The sequence below is a fragment of the Coenobita brevimanus genome, chromosome 8, assembly GCF_032717465.1.
Source record: "Coenobita brevimanus isolate Jiangsu-jjx chromosome 8, ASM3271746v2, whole genome shotgun sequence".
In the NCBI taxonomy this organism is placed as follows: domain Eukaryota; kingdom Metazoa; phylum Arthropoda; class Malacostraca; order Decapoda; family Coenobitidae; genus Coenobita; species Coenobita brevimanus.
In genome coordinates, this window is record NC_136961.1 from 47,205,642 (window position 1) to 47,227,452 (window position 21,811).

Genomic DNA, 21,811 nt, shown 5'->3' on the forward strand with positions numbered 1-21,811 from the left:
TATATATATATACACACACATACATATGAGTGTTGCAGCTGTACGAGGCTTACATGAAGGAGTATTAGTGCCACCTTTAACATAGGGACGTGAGACTACGGTGTGTCATGAAAATGAATAGTCAAGAGTAAAAGCAGTGGAGATGGGACTGCTGATGAATGTGTGTGGAGTACAGCAAGTGGATAGGATACAAAATAATGTGATTCATGAAAGATGCGGAGTGAGGAAGTCAGTGGACACCAGAATCGAAGAGAATGTACTGAGATTGTATAGTCATGTGGAGAGAATGGATAATAACAGAGTGGTGAAAAAGGTATATCTGAGCAAATCTGAAGGAGGGAGGAGGCAAGGTAGGCCAAGAAGAAGGTGGAGAGATATGGTGGATGAGTGTGTGAGGAAAAGAGGTTTGGAAGTCGGTGACGCTAGGGAACTGACAATAGATCATGCTGGCTGGATGAATGTTGTGAGAAGAAGTGCATGATAAAGGATTTGGCACCCCTTTTTAACGTGGCAGCGTCCGGATTGGCTCAATCAGATACATTTATGTGAAGCTACGGAACAAGGTGAATGTTTTTGGCGTAACTGATAGAGCCAGGATTCCGGGGGTTTGAATGATGAGTGAATGGAAGCATGGCCCACTGGACTGGTTAAATCTGGGCTGTCTGGACATTGCTACTCCTCACCCTGCCCTAGGGTGGGAAAGCAGGTCTGGATGATGATGATTTATATATATATATATATATAGTGGTAGGTGGGGGTGCTCACCATCCACTCACTCGATGTAGTGCTGCTTTGGGTGTCTGCCCTTTCCTTTCTTCCTTCATTCCTCTTCTGTCTTTCTTTCCTTCACTCTTTCCTCCTCCTTCTGCCTACAGGTTTGCATATGTACAAAGAATGTACACAGATAAGGTGCCAGAGAAAACTTATGAAAGTGAGACTGAAGGCAGTGTAGGTAACAGCAGACCTTATGTGGAAAAGTATATTGGCAAAATAGGATGAGAAGGAAGAGAAGTATTTCAGAGAATGAGAGGGGTGCACAAGAACCTGGTAGCTAGGAAACATCTCCTGTCAAGCTCATCCCCTGTTTGGGGGTTCCCAGGAGACAGCACAGCATCGGACATGATGATGAAAATGATATGGATACTGAAAGGATATAAATGACAGTTGGTACACAGTAAATGAACACTGGGGTAATATGCTGAAGAAATAACTGAGAACAAGATGCTATGAATCTTCTTATGCCACCTACAATCTGGCTCCATGAGTCAATAATCTCCACAATGAAGAAGGATTGCTATTACAGCACACCCTCATTTTACAATGAACCAGTATGCTATGAACTACTTATAATTATGATGACTAAAGTCAGGACTTTTTTCAAAATAATGATCGCATTCTTGTTTATGAGATCATCATGATCCTATAAAAAGCCTCACTGCTCAATGCACAACTGCTGTTTTCATGTACAATTACAGACACACAAGCATGCAGTCATTTGTTTGTTCCAAAATGGCCTCTGAACTCGGTCACTACCAGGTAAGTTAGTGTCAGTGTTGGAACAATAATGTGATGTTGGAGTTTAAGCAGCAAGTGAAGTGTAATTACCAGTTTGAGTGAGTTGAAAACTAATTTTTAGACTTGACTTGGGTGGTCTGCCGTAAGTGAAGTCCAAAGTTAAATAACTACTAGCTTAGGTGAGCTGGACACCTGTTTTTAAGATTTGTTGAGTAGGTGACCTTGGCCAAAAACGACCCCCACTGAACCCATGTTATAACTGACAATATACGATAAATCATTATGTGTTGGATATTTTCAAATCCATCATCATAAAATGAGGGTGTGCTGTATTACCTGAGTAGGGCAGAGAGAGGGAGGGAGGGAGGGAGGGAGGGAGGGAAGGAGGGAGTGAGGGAGGGAGGGAGGGAGAGAGAGGGAGAGAGAGAGAGAGAGGGGGGGGGGCTCTTAATCAGGTGTCTTGAAGAATCTACGGAATACAGTAATGTAAATAAACTGACGAGTACTGCTGTTTTCTATGTCCATAAAATTTAGCTTGCTTATATTTTTACCATTTCTAATACTGAAAATGAAAAGAATAATTTCTATCAGATATTCTGTTCAAAACCTATTCTATCACGTGTATCATCCAGTCAGTTTACCAAAATGCAGGAAACATAATTCCATGCTAGGCAGAACTCCAAGATACTGAGCATACAATACCATACACTGGGAATATAACCATAAATTAAAGTTTCACTAAATATTTCAATGTGCAACTCACCTATCACAGCTTACACAGTGAACAGAGTAATACAAAGGATAATTCAGGGTATGTGGTATACAGGATACTGTAAACATACTGTACACATTAGGGAATGAAAGTTAAACTATTAAAAAAAAGGAAAGAAAGAAAAATATCCACAAAACTAATTACTATATAACCCCAAAATGTTGTCTTACATCCATCTGAGATAGGCAGATGCTGTAATTAATGGTATGGCAAATACAAAAGAAATATTTTTTGATTACTCCAATAAATTATCTACACGTCTTCAGTGCGCTGGCAACTCAGTACAGTACTGTATATACATTACAAGAACGGTAAGAACCACGCTAATTCGTAATTCCTTTAACCCAGTGACATATTATATTAATTTACTCTCATTACAGATGATGGTGATAGGTGGTGGTGACCAACATCCACTCACCTGATGTGTTGCCTATTTCTTCCTTTACTTTTATCATTGTGGTAGGTGCTGGTGACCATCATCCACTCACTTCATGCTGCCTACTTCTTCCTTAGCATTTATCATTCTTTTTCTGTGCCTGGCCTCCTCTCTTCCTATTTCTCCCATCTTTCCTGTCACTTCTTATTGCTTTTCCTTCCTTTACAGGTGAATTTACATTGAGTGACAAGCCAAATGGTTTCCTGTAAGCCAAGAAACCATTTACAACGCTTGGTGGTAACCATATAACCAAACCAAACATGCTCCCTACGTGTCAACAAGTGGGTTGGTGGTGGGTTAGTGCCCCTCCCTGTAAAACAAATAACCCAAAACCAAATGGCCATCTCTTATGGGATTATGGCATCTGGCAATAGATAGATAGATAGACTTTTATCATTCTATCTCTGTGTCTTCCCTCCTCTCTTCCTATTTCTCCTTTCCCTTCCTGCCACTTTCTATTACTCTTCTTTCCACTTAAAGTGGCTCTACAATGAGTGACAAGACTAATGGTTTTCTGTAACCCAGGAAATCACTTACGGCATTGTCTGGTAACCATATAACCTATCAGATAAAAGGAAGATATGGAGCCTGCTATGACGCCCCTATTAACTGGGTGAAGCAACACAAACGTGGTGTCCGCTCAAGAAGCAGACCACCATACTTTCCCCCACGCCTCACTGTTGCAAGGCATTGTCAATCAAAAGGGAACATCAGCTCACTGCACAGGGTGGTCCTGCTGGGATGGCTGCTTGCCTGCAGTTGATAGGTCTGCTTGGCCAAACAGACTGGGGGTTGACTAACATGAACAACAACATCCAGAGATTTTGTCCAGCTTTGGGGAGGCCTTATGCGGAGAAGCAGTGAATGAATACTGTACGCCAAGTCTCATAAACTAAAAACTTTTCCTGTAGCAGGAAAAACAAAATATAAAATGGCATTATGGTAAAGACATTAACTATCTGTTAACTGTCTGCTCTATATGGGGGGAAAAAAAAAAAAAAAAAAAAAAAAGCAGCAGCTGAAGGTGAGGGCATTATGCAAACAAAGATTTGTATAAGGGTCAAGGTGCTGTTGTACTAATGCACAGGGTGGTCCATATATTGCAATCTCCAGTCCTGTGGGTTTTTAGGATGATTCAATCTGCTTTTTGCGAGGAATGAAGACATTTTGATTGCCTGATGAAATAACTAATCAATCATACAATCAATGGCTTGAGAGAGAGAAAAAAAAAAGGAAGGGTGGGGGGGGGGAGACACTACAAAGCATGAAAACGGTTACAAGGGGTTCAAAGTAATGCGGGTAGAAACTTGTAATGCTGACTCAGCTGTCCCAGCCATGCATAAAAAACTGGGTTGCATAAAGTATGAATCATTCAGCATATGGGTGAATATGGAAATTGCAAGCCAAAAAATGAAAGTATGAGAATGTGCTTACCTGTCATTGAGCAGATGGGAATAGGTGTCTATAATCTGGGGTGATGGGCAGGGTTCCACCTGTTGGAAGGGTAAATGCCTTTAATACACATTCATGTATGTTGTTAGCCTGTCAACTAACAACTTTCAATTATAAGTATTGCTACTATTATTGTAATTATCCTGAGACTACAGTTATTTATTCACATTACTGAACTTCATAAGATATTTCCATAAATTTAAACAGTGACAGTTCTTCTCATCTAAGAATTTTAAGCACAATTAAACATCCTATAATTACAACTGTTAGTATTATCATCAAAGTTATTCTGCAATCAGTCATATATATATATATATATATATATATATATATATATATATATATACAGTATTCAGAGATAACCATGGATTAAAAACTTAGCATTATTCTCATGTAATAGAACTATATGCAAAATATACTTGAAGTCCTGTCGTAAGAATGAGAAAGTTAATTCATATATAATGCTTGAAATAATAAAAATGCAAGTGCACCATGGTCATGACAATATGCACTTGGTGATTAACAATCAAGAAGGAATACTCATGCACTGCTGCCTAGACCAGCTATCTGCTCACTATAAGCCACTAGGAAGCTAGAACACAGTGCCACTTCAATTATATGGTTACCTGTTGTGAAATCCCATTACCACACTCGAAACAGTATTTATTAAAAGCTATGGAAAATAGTATATCATCATTTTTCAGCTCTAAGAAAAGTATATCTAACTCTACTACAGTAAAGCCCCAAGTTTACCGACATTTTCGTTCAGGTTAGCGGTAGCCTGCATATATTCCCAAAAGTTGGGCTTCGCGCGAAAACCACTCTGTTCACGGCGAGAAAACATAAACAAACTAGGCGCACAGAAAGCGACTGTCGCTTGTTCGTTGGCACTGCCGCAGAAGAGATACGGCACAGGATGGACGTGTTGCGTGCAGAAGCGGAACCAGCAGAGGCAGAGGAGGGTGGAGGTGCCAAAGGTGGTGGGGCGCAGTAGCCTCACCATCTGCCTTGGAAATTACACCCCCATCCCCCCCATTATGCACCTCACTCCAGCCTTCCAAGTGAGTTTCCTTGCCTATTATGTACTTTGTATTAATACTAGTTTCTTATTAAGTTTGATCAGTAAATTTTACATTGCATAAATGGGTTTTATGGGGAGTTGGCACAGGACCCAGAACCAATTAGCCTATTTTCCATAGGATCAATGCCCCAACTTTAGCGGATTTAAGGTTCGTGGCACTTTTCACGGAGTCATTTGGGCACGAAACCTGGGACTTTACTGTACATGCATTTATAAGTGAATATCAAGGTCTGCTATATTAATAATTATATATTTTTTTCTTCTGTTAGTAGTATACATTGATCATATCAGATAAAAGCTGTGAGGCACATATTATCCACTTATTTCAATTAATAACTCTGATCTGATGATCCAACTACATCTCACAAAATATGTATTGTAAATACACTACTGAGTATAGCTGTAATTAATAAGAATATATATGAAATGGCACTGTACACATTCTACATTTGTGGTAATAAATCCATAACAAATTACCACCTATACACCCAACCATCCTATACTCTATTCACTTTAACTTGGCCTAAAATTGCCATCACCCCATATTGAATGCTGAGTTGTAATGAGTGATTAACACGTACATCCACTGCAATGTTTTTTGCTGCCACTGAACTATGTGAAATAAGATCCTAAAAGCATGGAAATCTGGGCCAAGTTAAGGTAAGGGAAGTACAGTATAAAAGCATGATATACAATAACAGAAAAATCATACACAAAAAGGGTCTTTGCTGCTGCTAAATATGCACTGTGAAGAGAAGTCATAGCAAAAGTAAAGATTAGCAAATGCAGTCCTATAATTCAAATAAAAAAACTGACACTGTAATGGTATTTTTTCCCCTCCCCCAAAATAAAACATACGAAGCAAGAAGCTAATTCCAAAATCACCATCTCACATACCAGTTAATCTTGATGAATGTACAACAATTCACTCTGAATATCATCAAGAAAAATATATCTAAGAATAATTATATAAACTTCATATTCAGATAACTAGAATATTATTATCAACTTTTTTTTTTTTTTTTTAATGAAGGTTGAGGTGAGGTGGGATCCATAAAACAAGGAGAAAGTGTGAATGTAGGAGAACTACCATACTAACAGCATGCCCAGTGATATAGGCCAAACTCTCATTCAAAAACCACTGCACCACTCAATGTAACAACAGCAGCTCTTCCATAACAAACACAAAACATTACTTTAACCCTTTCAGTACATTAACGTCTTCTGTTTTATTCCAGCTAACTCAAGATGGTTTTGTTGAGTTATGGAGTGACCTCATGTAAAGAAGAAGTCAATGAAAGCTATATCTAACCAATTTTTAAAAATCTCTTCAGCTGAACAATGTCATCTAGGTGGGTGGGTGGGTGGGTTTAGGGGTGGGGGTGGGGAAGAATCACCAAACTGAAGGGGGCAGCCTTCATTCCATTCTATACGTTCAAGTGCAAGTAGTTGCAAGTCTGAGAAATTTAGGAAACAAATGCCACTGGTGCTAATGAGGAATGTCTTCCCATGGTAACAGAGTTATAATCAGACTACCACAATGCCTGATTATACTTTACAAACATTCCTCCTCCCTCCCTATCTCCCTAAAGGAGGATGGTGGACTGCAGGAGGATGGCAAGTATAGCCTGCAGTCCACTCGATTCAATTTCAGATGAGCCTGCAACCACAATAACAATGATGACTATCGGTACCATTCAGTACCAACAAAAAATATGTAAGGCCATGAAGCAGCAGAATGACAATAAAATAAAACTTGTAAACACATGTGAAAAAAATAATAATAATGATACTGTAAACCTACAAATTTTTTCACATGGCACATGTGAAAATTTAAGTACGGCAGAGTCTCATCATTCAGGTACTGTTGCAGTTTCATACAGTATTTGACTATTATGGTTGGGTAAAAAAATTTCCATTATCAACACAAATAAAGATATCTGTGTAACATTTGCAGAGAAAATCCCGGTGAAGTGATCACAAAACTGCTCACCTGCAAATACCCTCCTTTTGTGCAAAGGCATTTTTGCCAAACTAGAATGTGTGGACATTGTACACAGTGTGTCTGAAGAGTGTATTTCTTGATCCTAGAATTCTTGCTGAGATGTGTCTAGGTATGTGGTCAAATACTGGAATCCTGAGTGATTCATAGAGAAGAATGCTTGTAAAGAGTGCCTGAAAGAAGCATCCGGTGTACTTGTATGTGTGTCTGCCCCTATCCTGCAGTCCACCATCCTCTTTTCAAGGGACAGGATAGAGATTGCTGGCTAAAGCTGCTCCCATCCGGCAGTCCACTGCCCTTTTGGAGGATAGGGAGGTAGATAGATGATTGTATAACTGGGCAGTGAAGTGGCCAGGTTATATTGGTGCTACTGCACTAGGGCATCCCTCCCCAGCATGAGGAGTGTGTTGTTACCGGTATATGCTGTATACCAGTACATCATCTATGTAAAGATGGAAGATAAATATGATTAATGGAGCAAAAAGACAGTCTTTGGCCAAGAGGCCAGAACTCAAACTGCCTTTTTGTCCAAAACTTCAATACATTATAAGCACAAATTTACAATCCGTGTGGGTTTCCCAGTACCAACTTCGCACGAATGTTGAGACCCTACTGTGTTCACTAATCAGTGATGAAATTATAAATACAACATACGTATATAAAGGCTAGAGCAGACTTGCATTCACCACCTCCTGTTCTGGTCTGCAGTTTTACAAGGAGCAACCAACACCTAACACAAACCTCACAAGTTTTGACTCACAGGTATTGAGTAATGCCAAAGGATAAAAAAATGACAGTACAGAGAAGAAATAAAACATAGAGAGAAATAGCAAGCAACAAAATGTAACATAGACTGATGCTGAAAGTGGACAGATACTGCCAGAAATGTCATAGCATTTTTTTTTTTAACAAATAAAACAAAGGAGCATAGCAGGAAACAAGAAGCAACAATGATTGGTTTGATATCCGTGATAGATACTACAAGTGTTACAGCAAGAATGAGACAAAAAGAAGTACCGTACATAACTTCTTTTCTGTTTGCATTAACAATATGCCTCTTTAATCTAGTAAAATAGTTTTTTGTATGAATCTTGCCACTGCCTGGCAAATTAACTCTGCTTAGACATTTTGAAGTGAAGGCTAGATATAGCCTTCACTAGCCTCTTCAGAATGGTACAAGAATAAAGAGATCTTTCCATCAACATCATCATCATTCCCCTTCTTTTTTCCATCTACAGTGAGATATTTCCTAAATTAAATAAAATTATCCTCACCCTGCCCTTGGGTGGGATAGGTGGTCCGGATGATGATGATGATGATGATGATGATGATGATGATGATGATGATGATGATGAATATTAAGCCCATATGGAAGTGGTCACAATAAACCAAAAGTGATGTCACCAAACTGAAGAGGTTAATGATTTCACTACGGTACAGCACACCCTTATTTTATGACTGGGATGTTTTTGAAAATTGACTGTGGCAAATTTAGTTGTGTAGCTATTGTACAAGTGAGAAAAGTTTGTATAATGAGAAATCGGGCACCATGGTGATCACAAAATGAATAAGAACTACCAAAATGAAAAAGGTCCTGAATTCTTACTGATCGTATATGCCAATGATATAACGAGCGACTCTATAATAAGAATGTGCTGTATCTGTAAGGCAGTTATTTTCCAACTAACAGCCGGCACTGGTCCAGTGATTAATGTAATGACTTGTTATGGAGTGCTATGGGAGAATGATAATAGACAGTAACTGAAGGGCATGAAAGGAAAGCAAAATTGATTAACATAAATACAGTATTACTTGGAAGATAAGCAGAGGAAGGGAGAGGCATAAAACAGAAGGGAAACTAGCCTAAAGAGAGACATACACAGACTAGAAATTTACTTATATCAAACAACAGGGCATGACAACATGAAAGGAGAGTACATAAAAAAAGGACAAGACTACATAACTGAGTGCACGTCAACAAATGTCGTTATATCTGCCCTGTTTCTCTATCTATGGACTTTTGATAATCAGCCTCATAATAAATCCACTGATGATTTTATTTGGCCTTAGATCAATATCATGATTTTATTTGGCCTTAGATCAATATCATAAGTGTTGTTTTCTTCACATTCACTGGACTGATTTTCTAAGTCCATGGAGAGAACAGCAGGAATGGCAATGGGAGTTTTTTGCTGATAACACAAAAAAGACAAACAACAGCCTCTAGCTCCTCTCATGATTTGATAGAAAGTGCCATTATGGTTTAAATGAACATTACTCTTTGTAATCAGTCCAATTCCAGTCAACTTGTAAATGTTATGTGTATGGAATCACAGCAAAACAACACATACCTTTACTGTAGCTCATATTCCTAGTTTTTCATTTAATGTATAAGACAAGGTTAATTCTCTCTTTCTCTCTCTTTTTTTTTTTTAATATTACATGGGGCATGAACAGTCTCTCAAAAGGACGGTTGTGATTTACAGGGAATAAAGTGCAAAAAGTTGAATTGCAAGAAATGCAGTGCTATGATTTGTGATATAGCTAATACCAGCAATAAGCAAAAGCTTCAGCAATCAATTCTGGGCTTAAGGGACAACAGTGTACCACAACCAGATATGTCTGAATTCAAAAGATGGTTAGGGTCTTTGATACCTCAATGATTGGTTATGCCTTAAATGCTTCCACTAAACAGCTTAGCCCTAAGCCCCTATGTCCACAGAGGAGCAATATGGTACTGGATGATAGATCAAGTAGACTGAGTAAATTTTTATAAGTGTCAGTGTACAAGTTGTACTAAACTTACGATAAAGACATTCAAAACAAACAAAGTGTGCATGTGCCAAACATCATGCTTTAGTGCTGTATTTAATATGAATTCCTTATATATAATCTTTATATGTTCTTGTTACTATACTATTTAAGTTTATCACTTATAATCCAATCTTTTTAATGGGGAAATATATCTTGATGTAAGAAAAGACTAGATACCTTCTTAATTTGTTTTTTATCTATCAAACTAAGGTATAACTGCTATAACAAATGTTCTATTATAATTGTTTTTTAACAATGCATTACAAATACAGTATAAAATAGTGTGTAGCTAGATATACCTTGAGCGAAACACAACAATGAAAATTCCTTACAGCTAGTAAAAAACATTAATCAAGGTTTTTATATTCTGAAATACAACACTGAAAATCCCTTAAAGCCAGTATTGGCATGCTGAGCAAGACTATGAGCTGGAGAAGGACACTTACACTCTCCGGTGCTTGGCCAGAAAGACGATTCAGAGGCTGGCTCATACTACTTTGGAATTTTGTAGCAATTGCCCCACTCAAATCTGGTGTTAAACCATTCATCATCATTGTTGCAGAGAAGTTGGGGGGAAAGAACACTGGGGGAGCTCTGTGATGGTCAGGGACTGCAAATTGAGGACTGCAGATCTGGGCAGGACTCTGGCAGCTCAAGTTACTCAGGGGAAGAGGCTGCATCAGCTGAGGTGCAAACTGAGACTCAAAATGTTTAGCTAAGGTGGATGTTGGGTGCAAGTTAGGTTGGTGGTAGTTGTGATGATGATGGAAGGGGGCAGAAGTGTGTGACGATGAAGGAAACGGCAACTGGCTATGTATGTTAGGGTGGCAGTAAGGGGTGGGAGGATGAGGTGATGCAGGAAACAGCACCTGGGTTAGTTCACTGCCTAACGTGGCGGGTGTGGCGCTGGGTCCGGGCGGGGTAACTGATGGCACAACTCCTGGAAGCGACGGCACCACAGTGGGCTGACTCTGAAGCACTGCAGGTTGTGTTGCCACCACCTCCGGCTGACTCAGTGGTTCACCGGGTTGTGATATCACCACTCCTGAGTGTGTAATTGTGGTCGGTGGTTGAGGAGATGTTGGTATTCCGAGAGATGGGGCAGTCTGTGGAGGGGTGACAGATGGCTGACTGACTGACATCGGTAAGTGGTGAATAATGCCACACTGAGAAACCTCCACAGTGGACAGTGGGGTTGTGAGGCTACTTGGTGTGGGTGTGGGTAGGGGTGTAGGGTCAGGCTCAGCAACACAAGGCAATGATGCTGTCTGCTGCCCAACACCTGACTGAGAAGCCACCGCTAACAACACGCTGGGTATGTTCCCATGTGATGCCACCAGGGTTGGCTGGTTCATGTTTGACGGAGACTGGCTTGTTAATGGAGCTTCATCTGCAATAACTGTTGTCTGCGCAACATTCACAGTTGATACAACTGGGTGTGAAACAACCACAGACTGAGAGGTTATAACTGGCTGGGGTGCTACAACAGGCTGTGATGCTGCTACAGGTTGTGTAGCAACAACAGGCTGAGTAGCAATATCAGGCTGTGTACCAATGACAGGTTGAGTACCAATAACTGACTGAGTAGCAGCAATGGGCTGTGAGGCCACAATGGGCTGCGTAGCAACAACTGGCTGAGAGGCCAAAACAGGCTGTGTACCAACAATAGGAGGCTGTGCAGGAACAACAGGCTGCGAAGGTAACAATGGCTGAGGCACAGCTACAGCTGCTGTAGGAGCAACAAGTGGTACTGTGGCTGGAAAGGACTGTGAGGCCATAACTGGCTGAGATGCCATCACTGGTTGTGATACAGTCACAGGTACCGAGGCTGTGCCCGTCAACTGCTGTGATGCCAGAACTATCTGTGGTGGATTTGTTGCAGTCTGAGGATGTCTAGGATGAGACACAAGACCTTGTGGCTGTGCGGGCATCACCATTGGCTGTGGTGTAATCTGAGCCGGCTGAGAGACAATTGTGGTGGGATGAGGTGGTACTATAACTGGCTGTGATGACAGTGGTGGCTGAGACACAACTGTGGCAGGCTGAGGTGGTAGTATAACTGGCTGTGATGATTGTGGCGGTTGAGACATAATTGTGGTAGGCTGTGGTGGTAGTATAAGTGGTTGTGACGATAGTGGTGCCTGAGACACAACCGTAGTAGGCTGTGGTGGAAGTATAAGTGGTTGTGATGATAGGGATGGCTGAGACACAATTGTAGTAGGCTGTGGCGGCAGTATATGATGCGGCTGTGATGACAGTGGAGGCTGCTGTGGAACAATGGTTGGAGCCACCACTGGTGCAGCACTGGGTTGGCTCATGTGTGGAGACACCGTTAATGGGGCCACAGAAGCCACTGTAACTGGAGCCACAGACACTCCTGGTATGGAGGCCATCACAACTGGATGAGTTAGGGCTGTGACTGGCTGTGAGGACATGATCGCTGAGGGTGGTGGTGCCATTATAAGACCCTGTGAGGCCAGCACCTGAGGTATGGACATTGAGTGCTGCTGGGAGGCTAAAACTGGAGCACCCCCACCTACTGGCACCTGAGGGGCAATATGACTGTACATTTGCTGTTGCTGCTGATCTACCTGCTGCTGTGGTGGAGGCTGCTGGCCAGGCTGGGGTGGTGTTGGCTGCTGTGAGGTGGGCTGGAAGACGGAGCTAGTCAGGTATGGCTGTGAGGCAGCAGACCCAGAGGTCATAGTCTGCTGGTACTGAGGCTGTTGGTATCCCCCACTCACACCCTGGTACTGTGATGTGCTGGTCTGGTAGCTTCCATACACATAGTTACCACCCACGTATCCACCATCCTACATATAAAATAAAAAAATTTCACTACACCTATTTTTAAGAGAATATGTATGGATGAGGAATGACAGAGGAAAGCATGAAAGTACAGAGGACAGAGTACAATGATACATATAAAGACAAAGCAAGATTTTGACCATACACAGATTTTTAGAAGTTAAAGATTTCATTTACTTGAAATGGCCACAATAAACTATAAGGAGAGTTTGTACAAGAAAGCATGGAAAAAATTTTCTTTACCACAATGAAATTCTTACGGTAATTAAGAAAAACTGGCAATTTCTTACTTGAGTAAACGCCTGCTGACTCTCACTTCCAGAAGTTAGCGTGTAGTACCCAGATTCTCGCACTGCATCACCTGCAAATACACAAGTATTGTGTGGAACATGAGTTGTGATGATTTTGTTGCTGATGAAAACTCTCTCTCTCTCTCTCTCTCCAGGTGTATCTAAACTGACTGACAGGCCAAACAGTTTTCTGTACCCCACGAAACCAACTACTATGCTGGGTTATTAGTGTTGTTGATGATTCTCATCTGTCCAGCAGAGCAGGCCCATCAACTGCAAGCAACCAACTACCCCAAAACGGTTGTCCCATGCAGTGAACCGCAGTTCCCTCTTAGCTGACAGCACCTCCCCACAGCAAGGCACAGGGAATAGTGGTAAGGTTTGGTTTTTGGATGGACATGACATTTACATCTCTCAGCCCAGTTAACAGGGGCACCATGGTAGGTTCCACATCACCCCATTATTTGGTTATGACATTACAACCAAGGATTTAATTGGTTTCCTGGGTTACAGAAAACCATGAGGCTTCTCAATTAGTGAAGAGTCACCTGTAGTGGAAAAAAAAGAGGCATAATAAAAAGTGGCAGGAAGGGAAGTGAAATGTGGATGATGGTGGCCACCACTAAGCTGCGTGTAACCATGCAACTAAATGACATCTGGTGGTCTTGTGGGTAAAGGCACTTCAGCTGGACAGAGCCAGTAAGGGTATCCATTTAAGGGGTGGCTTGGGTTTCTTTCTCACATATACCACTAAGGAAAGAGTAACATTTGTCATTACTGCCTAGATCTAGACCCCTAAGCTCATGATGGTGCGATGAGGACTGGACGATGCTTGGAAGGATGAATGTAAAAATTTTTTTTTTTTTTTCCTTTTTCCATGGCAAAATTATTGACTCTAGTTTCAGTATGACTAAATACACTATAAATAATGACCTTATGGCAAGCTACATTATGCACCAGCATGTCCATATTCAAAACATATTTTTGAAAACATTCTTGGCATACATCAGGGATTTATTGTATGTGGTGGCACTGATACAACTGGGTGGCTCCACTACCCGGTTTACAATGTCCCTCAGTTTTCTCTCTATCTCTTGAAAGGATGGTGGGCTGCAGGAAACGGGAAATTTTGGTATGCAGTCCACTGGGTTCAGGCCTAGATGAGTCTGAGGTTGCTGCTGCTACTACTACTACTACTACAGTACTACTACCACCACCACCACCACCACCACTGTCACTACAACTGCTAATATTACTACAGTACTAATACTACCAAACTACTATTACTACAGTTCCACTACTAATAAATGACTATTACAGTACCACTACTATTACTGCTACTACAATTATACTATTACTACTACTACTTATACCACCACCACTATTACTACTTTTACCACCACCACCACCATCAGCAACACCAACACCACTACCACAACTACTACTACCACTACTACCACCACCACCACCACTACTATTTTTAATACTATAACTACTAAGTACTACAACTACTCTACCACTCTACTACTGTACAAATCTAACATACCTTGCTGTTCTGGTGCCAGACCTTCCCCTACTAGCTGCTGCTGTGTTGCCTCCTGCTGGGGTATTGTCTGTGCTTGCTGTTGCTGGGACTGTTGTTGCTGCTGTGGCTGTTGTTGTTGCTGCTGAGGAACTGTTGGCTGTGGCTGCTGTTGAGTGGTCTGTGGTTGCTGCTGTTGCTCCATTTGGCCAGACTGAGGTGGTGGTTGCACTTGTGATGCAGGCTGTGTAAGTGTCGGTGGTGGCTGAACCGAAGTCTGTGTCTGCAGGGCTGGTGGTGGCTGAACTGAGGTCTGCGTCTGCAAGGTTGGTGGTGGCTGCTGGACCTGTTGCTGTGCCTGTAGCTGTTGCTGCTGTAACTGCTGTTGTTCCTCCAACTGATGCTTTTCTTTCTCTAACTGATCTTTCTTACGGCGCTCTTCCCGCTCACGCTGAAGGTTGTAGATCTGTGTCTGGATCATCTTGGCCACAGACCGCTCGTCCTCCTCCATGATCATGCCCATTTTCACCTGCAGCCACATCAACATCACCACCATTATCAAATACATCAAGCAGACTCACTTATACCTTCACTGAATATTTAAAAAGATTTGTCTCTAAGCTCATTAATTATATTTATCACCTGTAATTTATAATCTTTCAAAACTCTAACATTACAGACTATCCTACCTGCATTTTTATGGCACACATTTTCACCAATATCCAAACTGCACAGATTAAGGAGAATTTAAGCAACTATACCTTTCCTATTATATTAATCATCTGTAACAGAACTGCATATGGTACCCAAACTTTATACTGACAGCAACATTTCTACCTCACTAGCTATCACTGATGTTAATAATCATCTCCTACTCCTCAACACAATTAGTCACGATCGCCTCCACAGCAGTTACTTTCTACAGTTCACTGATGTCATTAAAATCTATATCAAATAACTCACACTTCTTGGAACATAACTGTAGGTTAACTTTTTAAGCTGTATACAGGGCGTCCTGGGAAATGTGTGAGAATTTCAGGAAGATATTCTTGGCTAGTTTTGAACAGTAAATGCTGTACCAACATAAGTACAATTTTCAGCCATTATGGACTTGAAATTACTGATGTTTATATGAGAGAGAGAAAAAAATGGTGTTTCATAATTCACCAATAAGGTCAACAGTACTGTAAATGGAGCTTTGTAACAGCTGAGACTTGAAACCACGTTAATACAGCATTTTTTTTTCTTTTAACTCAAAATTGCCCTAGAATAACTTCCCAAAGTTTCTCACACATTTTCTATTACACCATGTATATTACACATATATACTGAACATACAGTCACCATGCCAACTCACCATTTCTTCTGCAATCAGATCTGGGTTATCATTTTCAATGTCAAAATCAAACTGGATGGCCTCATTTTCCTTATGCTTATCTTTCCTTTTCTTGGCATCAACCACACGTAGCCTGTAAAGAAGACACTGTAACATTTTGCCCTGACAGATTTTAATACTGATTTACAATGCAGAAATAGTGCGCAAATAAATAACAAAAACTAGTAGGAAGAACAGAGTGAAATTCATGTAAAACCTACTACGTGGTGGGTGGGGGCACTCACCATCCACTCACTTTATGTAGTGTTGCTCTTGGGGGACTGCCCTTTCCTTTCTTCCTTCCTTCTTTCCTTCCATCCTCTTCTGTCTATCTTTCCTTCATTCTTTCCCCTTCCTTATACCTACGAGTGAATCTAAATTCCGTCTTGTCTATTTTTTTTTTTCCCTTCATTCTTTCCTCTTCCTTCTGCCTATGGGTGACTCTACACTGAGTGAAGAGCCAAATGATTTCCTGTACATCAGAAAACCATTTACTACGTTGGGTGGTAACCATATAACCAAATTATGGCGCCTGGTGGTTTAGAGGGTAATTAAAGCACTCCAATCAGATTGAGTCGGTACAGGTTTATATCCAAGGGATAGTAGGGGTTTCTTGCTCACATAATGCCACTCAGGGATGAGTGAGGCTGGTCACTCTCATCTTAAATGTCCGAACCAACATGCCTAGCCCCCAGTTCCTACGCTCATCATGGGGCAACACAGGATTAGTTGATGATGATGATAAAATATACTACAATAATTTCAGATGATCTTTTTTTTTTTTGGATCACCTACAGTTCTACAATTACATTAAAAGTAGTTATAATAATTAGTGGTGGCAATCATCATCCACTCACATGATGTAGTGCTGCCTACTTCTTCCTTAGCCTTTATCATTCTTTTTCTGTGCCTGCCCTCCTCTCTTCCTATATCTCCCATCTTTCCTGTCACTTCCTATTGCTCTTCTTTCCTTTACAGGTGGCTTTAGATTGAGTGACAAGCCAAATGGTTTCCTGTAAGTCAAGAAACCACTTACAATGCTGGGTGGTAACCATATAACCAACCCATACGTGCTCCCTACGTGTCAACGAGTGGGTTGGTGGAGGGTTAGTGTCCCTCCCCGTAAAACCAATAACTCAAAGTCAAGTGGCCACCCCTTATGGGATTATGGTGTCTGGCAATAGATAGACAGATAGATAATAATTATGTCTTTTCATCACAAAGACAGGAAAAAGGAATGTGAAAAAAAGTAATATGTGAAAAAAATACTGCGAAAAAAGTACAGTGAGAAGAGTACTTTGAGAAAAGTAGAAATAAATACTGGGAAAAAATACTGTATGATATCATAATGTCAGAAATAATGAGAAAAAGTACCAAGAAAATGTAATGCGAGGAAAGACGTGAGAAAAGTAGAGAAAAAGCAAGAAAAGTAGAGAAAAAGTACTAAGAAATACATAAACCCACCTGAGTACAAGAACAAGCAAGAAAAGTAGAGCAAAAGTACTAGGAAAAATGTAAACCCACCTGAGTACAACTTTGCCCTCATCCGAAGCAATATCCTCTTCCTTATTGCCCAGGTCCACCTTGATACCTGTGTCCTCCTGGAAGAACTCATGGTTGAGAAGGTCCTTCACTGTTGGTCTGCCAATGCAAGGTCAAGCGTTACATAAGTGTTAGGCAACATCACTGCTATCTTGATTTTGCTGATACTGTACTATTACATTTAACTTACGAAAGCTGCCTGTAGTCAAACCAGAATATGACGAGCTCTGGGGTGTGGCAGGTAAGAAAAGCGCATATGCCAAACATTTAAACCTTCAACTTTACATTGTCAAATGTTAAGATATTAACAAGTTTATATTACTGTACAGTACCTTGAAATACTCTGTACATAGTATATTAAAAAACTTCACAGTAACGATTTATTTTCTTCATAAGAATATTAACAACGGCTCTATACAACATGTGACAACGTTGTTTAGACCACGCTGCCAAGTTTCCAGTGACCCGCGTGTTTGGGTAAGTCACGGCCACTCACCTACCACCCACCATGGACTGTTTATAGCTTGTATTTTTATACTATAATAGCCGATAATAGCCTTAATGGAACCCAAAAAACTAAACATAACAAAAGTACAGTAGCATATTTTTGTCAGAGTTATCCCATTCAAAATATTATAGAAAACGTTGGATAACGGGTGGTTTTGTTTCGGTAAAGATGTGGCAGTGCTGTACTTCATCCCCCGCTCCACCCCAGAGCTCTTCATATTCTGGTTTGACTATAGTAGTTTTTATTGCTGTGACCTCAGACTAGAGGGGACTGCAAGCTGAAGCTGTTCTCTTCCTGCAGTCCACCATCCTCCTTTCAGGGGACAGGGAAGGATCTGAGATGTTTGTACTGCACAACCGCGCAGGGAAGCTGCTGATTAACGTGATGCCACTATGTGAAGACGTCCCTCTCTAGCATCAAGTATTACATACATTTGAGGAATTACAGGCAGTTCTTGTGCATGCAGCCTTCTTTGCTATGAAGTCCACAGTACATTAAAGAAACACTGCCAGTTTCCTCCAGTCTACAATATTAGCTGTATGACAAAATTAATATTTCAGAGCTCATCCCTTATGATACTTATGACAAGGTCCATCTGTATTGGCAAGTTAAGGGGGATGGCTTCATTAACCCTTCCATCCTTGGGGCACCTTTTTGTATATAACCTTGATATTTAAGGATGATTATTGAAGCTTTAGGAAAGACTTTTCAAACTGGAGAGGTTAGAAATGAAAGCTAAGTGTGGTATGAATGTGTGCATGAGAGACTGTCTCTCTCTTCAATTTGTAAGATAATACTGTTGCTTACTTTTCTGGATGCAAAAGTCAAATCTACTACTGCCCTTCATGTAACTGTACAACATGCGACTTTGAAAATGGAGATACTGGAGATAAAGAAAACAGCACATAATCTTGAGGCCATTCTTCGGAAAATTATCAGACTGTCCCTAACTCAATTACTATCACTGCACATAAAAACAAAACTTCTGATACCGCACACTGATTTACTTGATATGTTGTAGATTATAAAGTACACCAATGCAGCATTATTATAACCTAACCACACCAAACTAAACTAAACATAACTGAATGTAACCTAGCCTAATCTAACCTTATCCTACCAATACCAAGCCAAACCAAACCAAATCAAACCAAACCAAACCACACCAACCTATCCTTACCCTACTTCAAACCCATACTAAAACCAAACCAAACCTAACCTAGCCAAGCCTAGCCTAACCTAAAAGAGGAAGTACTGTGTCATACATGTCAGTGGCCGATCCCCTTGAGCCAAGACTAGAAGATGATCCCATGCTGGAGTAGGGACTGGAGGCCAACATCCGATCAACGAGAAACTTGCGAAGGGACCAGTTTTTCCTTGGGCTCCTCTGTGGACTCGGAGGTGAGCCACCAGTTTCTAGACAGTGGGTGCATAGGCAGGAGCTGGAGGGTAGGCTAGAAGCTGTACTGTGAGAATCCTCACTCATGCTGCCTGTCAGTGGAAGCTGAATGATGGGCACAGGTCGACTGCTGGGGCTTGACAGATCAACAGAGCAACTCTGAACATGTGGTGACTTGGATCTTTCACTCCTACTGGGACCTGGCACATCAGCAGAATGATTCCGAATACGTGGTGGTGTGGATCTTTCACTTTGCTCTGATATGCTCTTTGGCTGTTTTGGTGAATCAGGTGACTTAGAATGTATGGAATGGTGAGGGCTGACAATATCTCTGGGGCAGGCTTCAAGAGTTTTCATTTCATCTGAAGTGAGAGTGTCCTGTGGTTCCTGAGGGAACTGATAAAACAACTCATGGCTCTGTGAGCACATACGGAGAGAAGGAGAGGTACAAGTGGAGTAAACTTCAAGTGGCTGACTGTTGCATGAAGTTGTGAAGTGAGGAGGAGTTCTTCTTGTCTGCTGATAGCTTCTGAAAGTAAACTCACAACTGTCATGCTTACAGACAGCATGACACACTGGAGAGTAGCAACTCACTTCATCAGTGTCACAGAACGATACAAAAGCAGTCTGTGAAACTTTCCTTTGTTGAGGTATGAGGCAAGGAGATTCACACCTCTCTATCATGACACCTGAATGAAGGGATGTCTGCAAAGAGGGAACAGAATAAGACTGAGATGACACATTTCCTTTCACAGTGTCCAGGTCATGAAAAAGACTTCGGGGGCTGTGGGAGGGAGAATGAATGGGCCCAGGACTTATGAGTCTTTGAGATGTATAGATTGTGGACTCTCCTGAGGAGGAGGGATACACAGGTGAGTTAATTTGATTGTACTGGATGTAGTCCATATCTCTCTTCTTGTGAAAGACTTGGTCCTGTTGCTGCAGCTGCTGATGGTGTGGGTAAGGCCATGTTAGAGCTGAAGGACTCTGGTGTTGTAATCCACTATCACTGCTTCCGAGTGATACCTTTCTGGCACCCTTACAACTGAGGTTTTGAGGCTGCAGTCTACTGTCATAGTTACCAACTGAGTCTTTTCTGGCACTCTTGTAGCCAAGGGAATACAGTTCAGTTTTATTGGAGACTGTATTAAGGTTGACACTGTAACTCTCAATTTCCTGAGGTACTGGTGAAGCAACAGGAGAAATTGAGAGTACAGGTGACCACAGGACACAGGTGTGTGGAACATAACTGACTTTCCTGTACTGCAGTGGACTAAGAGGTTTAGGGACCTCAGTGTCCAAGTCTACAGGGAAGTGAGGATTCTGACTGAGTGAAAACCAGCTCATTGACTTCTGGCAGTGATGCAAATGCCCACTATCAGATGCATCCACATCTTTCTTTACCAACAGAGCCTGCTTAAAATTACTTTCACTGCAGACCCTCCTTATGACTGGTGTATTGTGGTGCTTAGTGTTGGAGGTTGATGTATGGACAGGATTATGTTCAGAAGACATTAGGCTGTGAACACAGGATACAGTGAGGCTTTGGTGTGCAGGGGTGGGTGAAAGGACGCATCCCTCGCTGGCTCTCTGGTAAAGACCGGAAACACTTTCTTGCATCTCATACTGCACTCTTGCCTCATCCATCCTTGCCACATTTCTCCACTTGTCCTAAACTCTGACAAAGTCTGTATTTTGTTTCTTATTACCACTGCCCAAGTAATTTCTGATGCAAAATGCTTCAGTTGCAAACTTTTTTAAAGACTAGTATATATCAATGTCACTTTTTTTTTTCTTTCTTTCTTTTTTTTTTTTTAACCACAGATTCAAGACTCTCAAGTGAGAAGAATATTGTACAAGATTATTCTACTTTTAAAGGTAATGAAATGTCACCTCACACACTGTCACTCGTCCCCCTATCATGATAATCTCTTTGACGCAAACACATGAGCACTTCAGAGCTGTGGTTCTAGTGAAGATCCCTAGGAGATGCAGCGTTTGTGGTGGGGAAGGTGACTGGGGTGTGAGACGAGAACATTAGACACAGTCCTCACAGTTTCTGTCACCCCTAACTATCCCCCCAGCCCCCTTACCCCCACACCTACACCCATCCCCCTCTCTCCCTTACCCTACCCCCACACCCTTCCTCCCTCCCCTCTCCTCTCAGCTCCTCTTAACTCAACATTCTACACTACGGCGTCAGCCAGACTCTGTGTGTCATGTTACAACAACATTCCTCCTTTATTACAAATCAAGACAGACTCTTGCAATGGAAACTACAGTTACCAATAAAAA

At 41.3% G+C, this 21,811-nt stretch overlaps 1 protein-coding gene across 4 annotated transcripts in view; it reads right to left on the reverse strand.

Annotated features, from left to right (window-relative positions):
• Wnk (Wnk kinase) overlaps positions 1–21,811 on the reverse strand; it is a 110,780-nt gene that overhangs the window by 67,877 nt on the left and 21,092 nt on the right. For all 4 annotated transcript variants that reach the window (XM_080277144.1, XM_080277139.1, XM_080277135.1 and 1 more), the window contains exons 8-13: positions 17,592–17,708; positions 16,050–16,161; positions 14,717–15,221; positions 13,171–13,241; positions 12,664–12,885; positions 4,158–4,216 (exon numbers count right to left, since the gene is read on the reverse strand). In XM_080277144.1, coding sequence (XP_080133270.1) covers positions 4,158–4,216; positions 12,664–12,885; positions 13,171–13,241; positions 14,717–15,221; positions 16,050–16,161; positions 17,592–17,708 — 1,086 coding nt within the window. The remainder of the gene's footprint in view (positions 1–4,157; positions 4,217–12,663; positions 12,886–13,170; positions 13,242–14,716; positions 15,222–16,049; positions 16,162–17,591; positions 17,709–21,811) is intronic.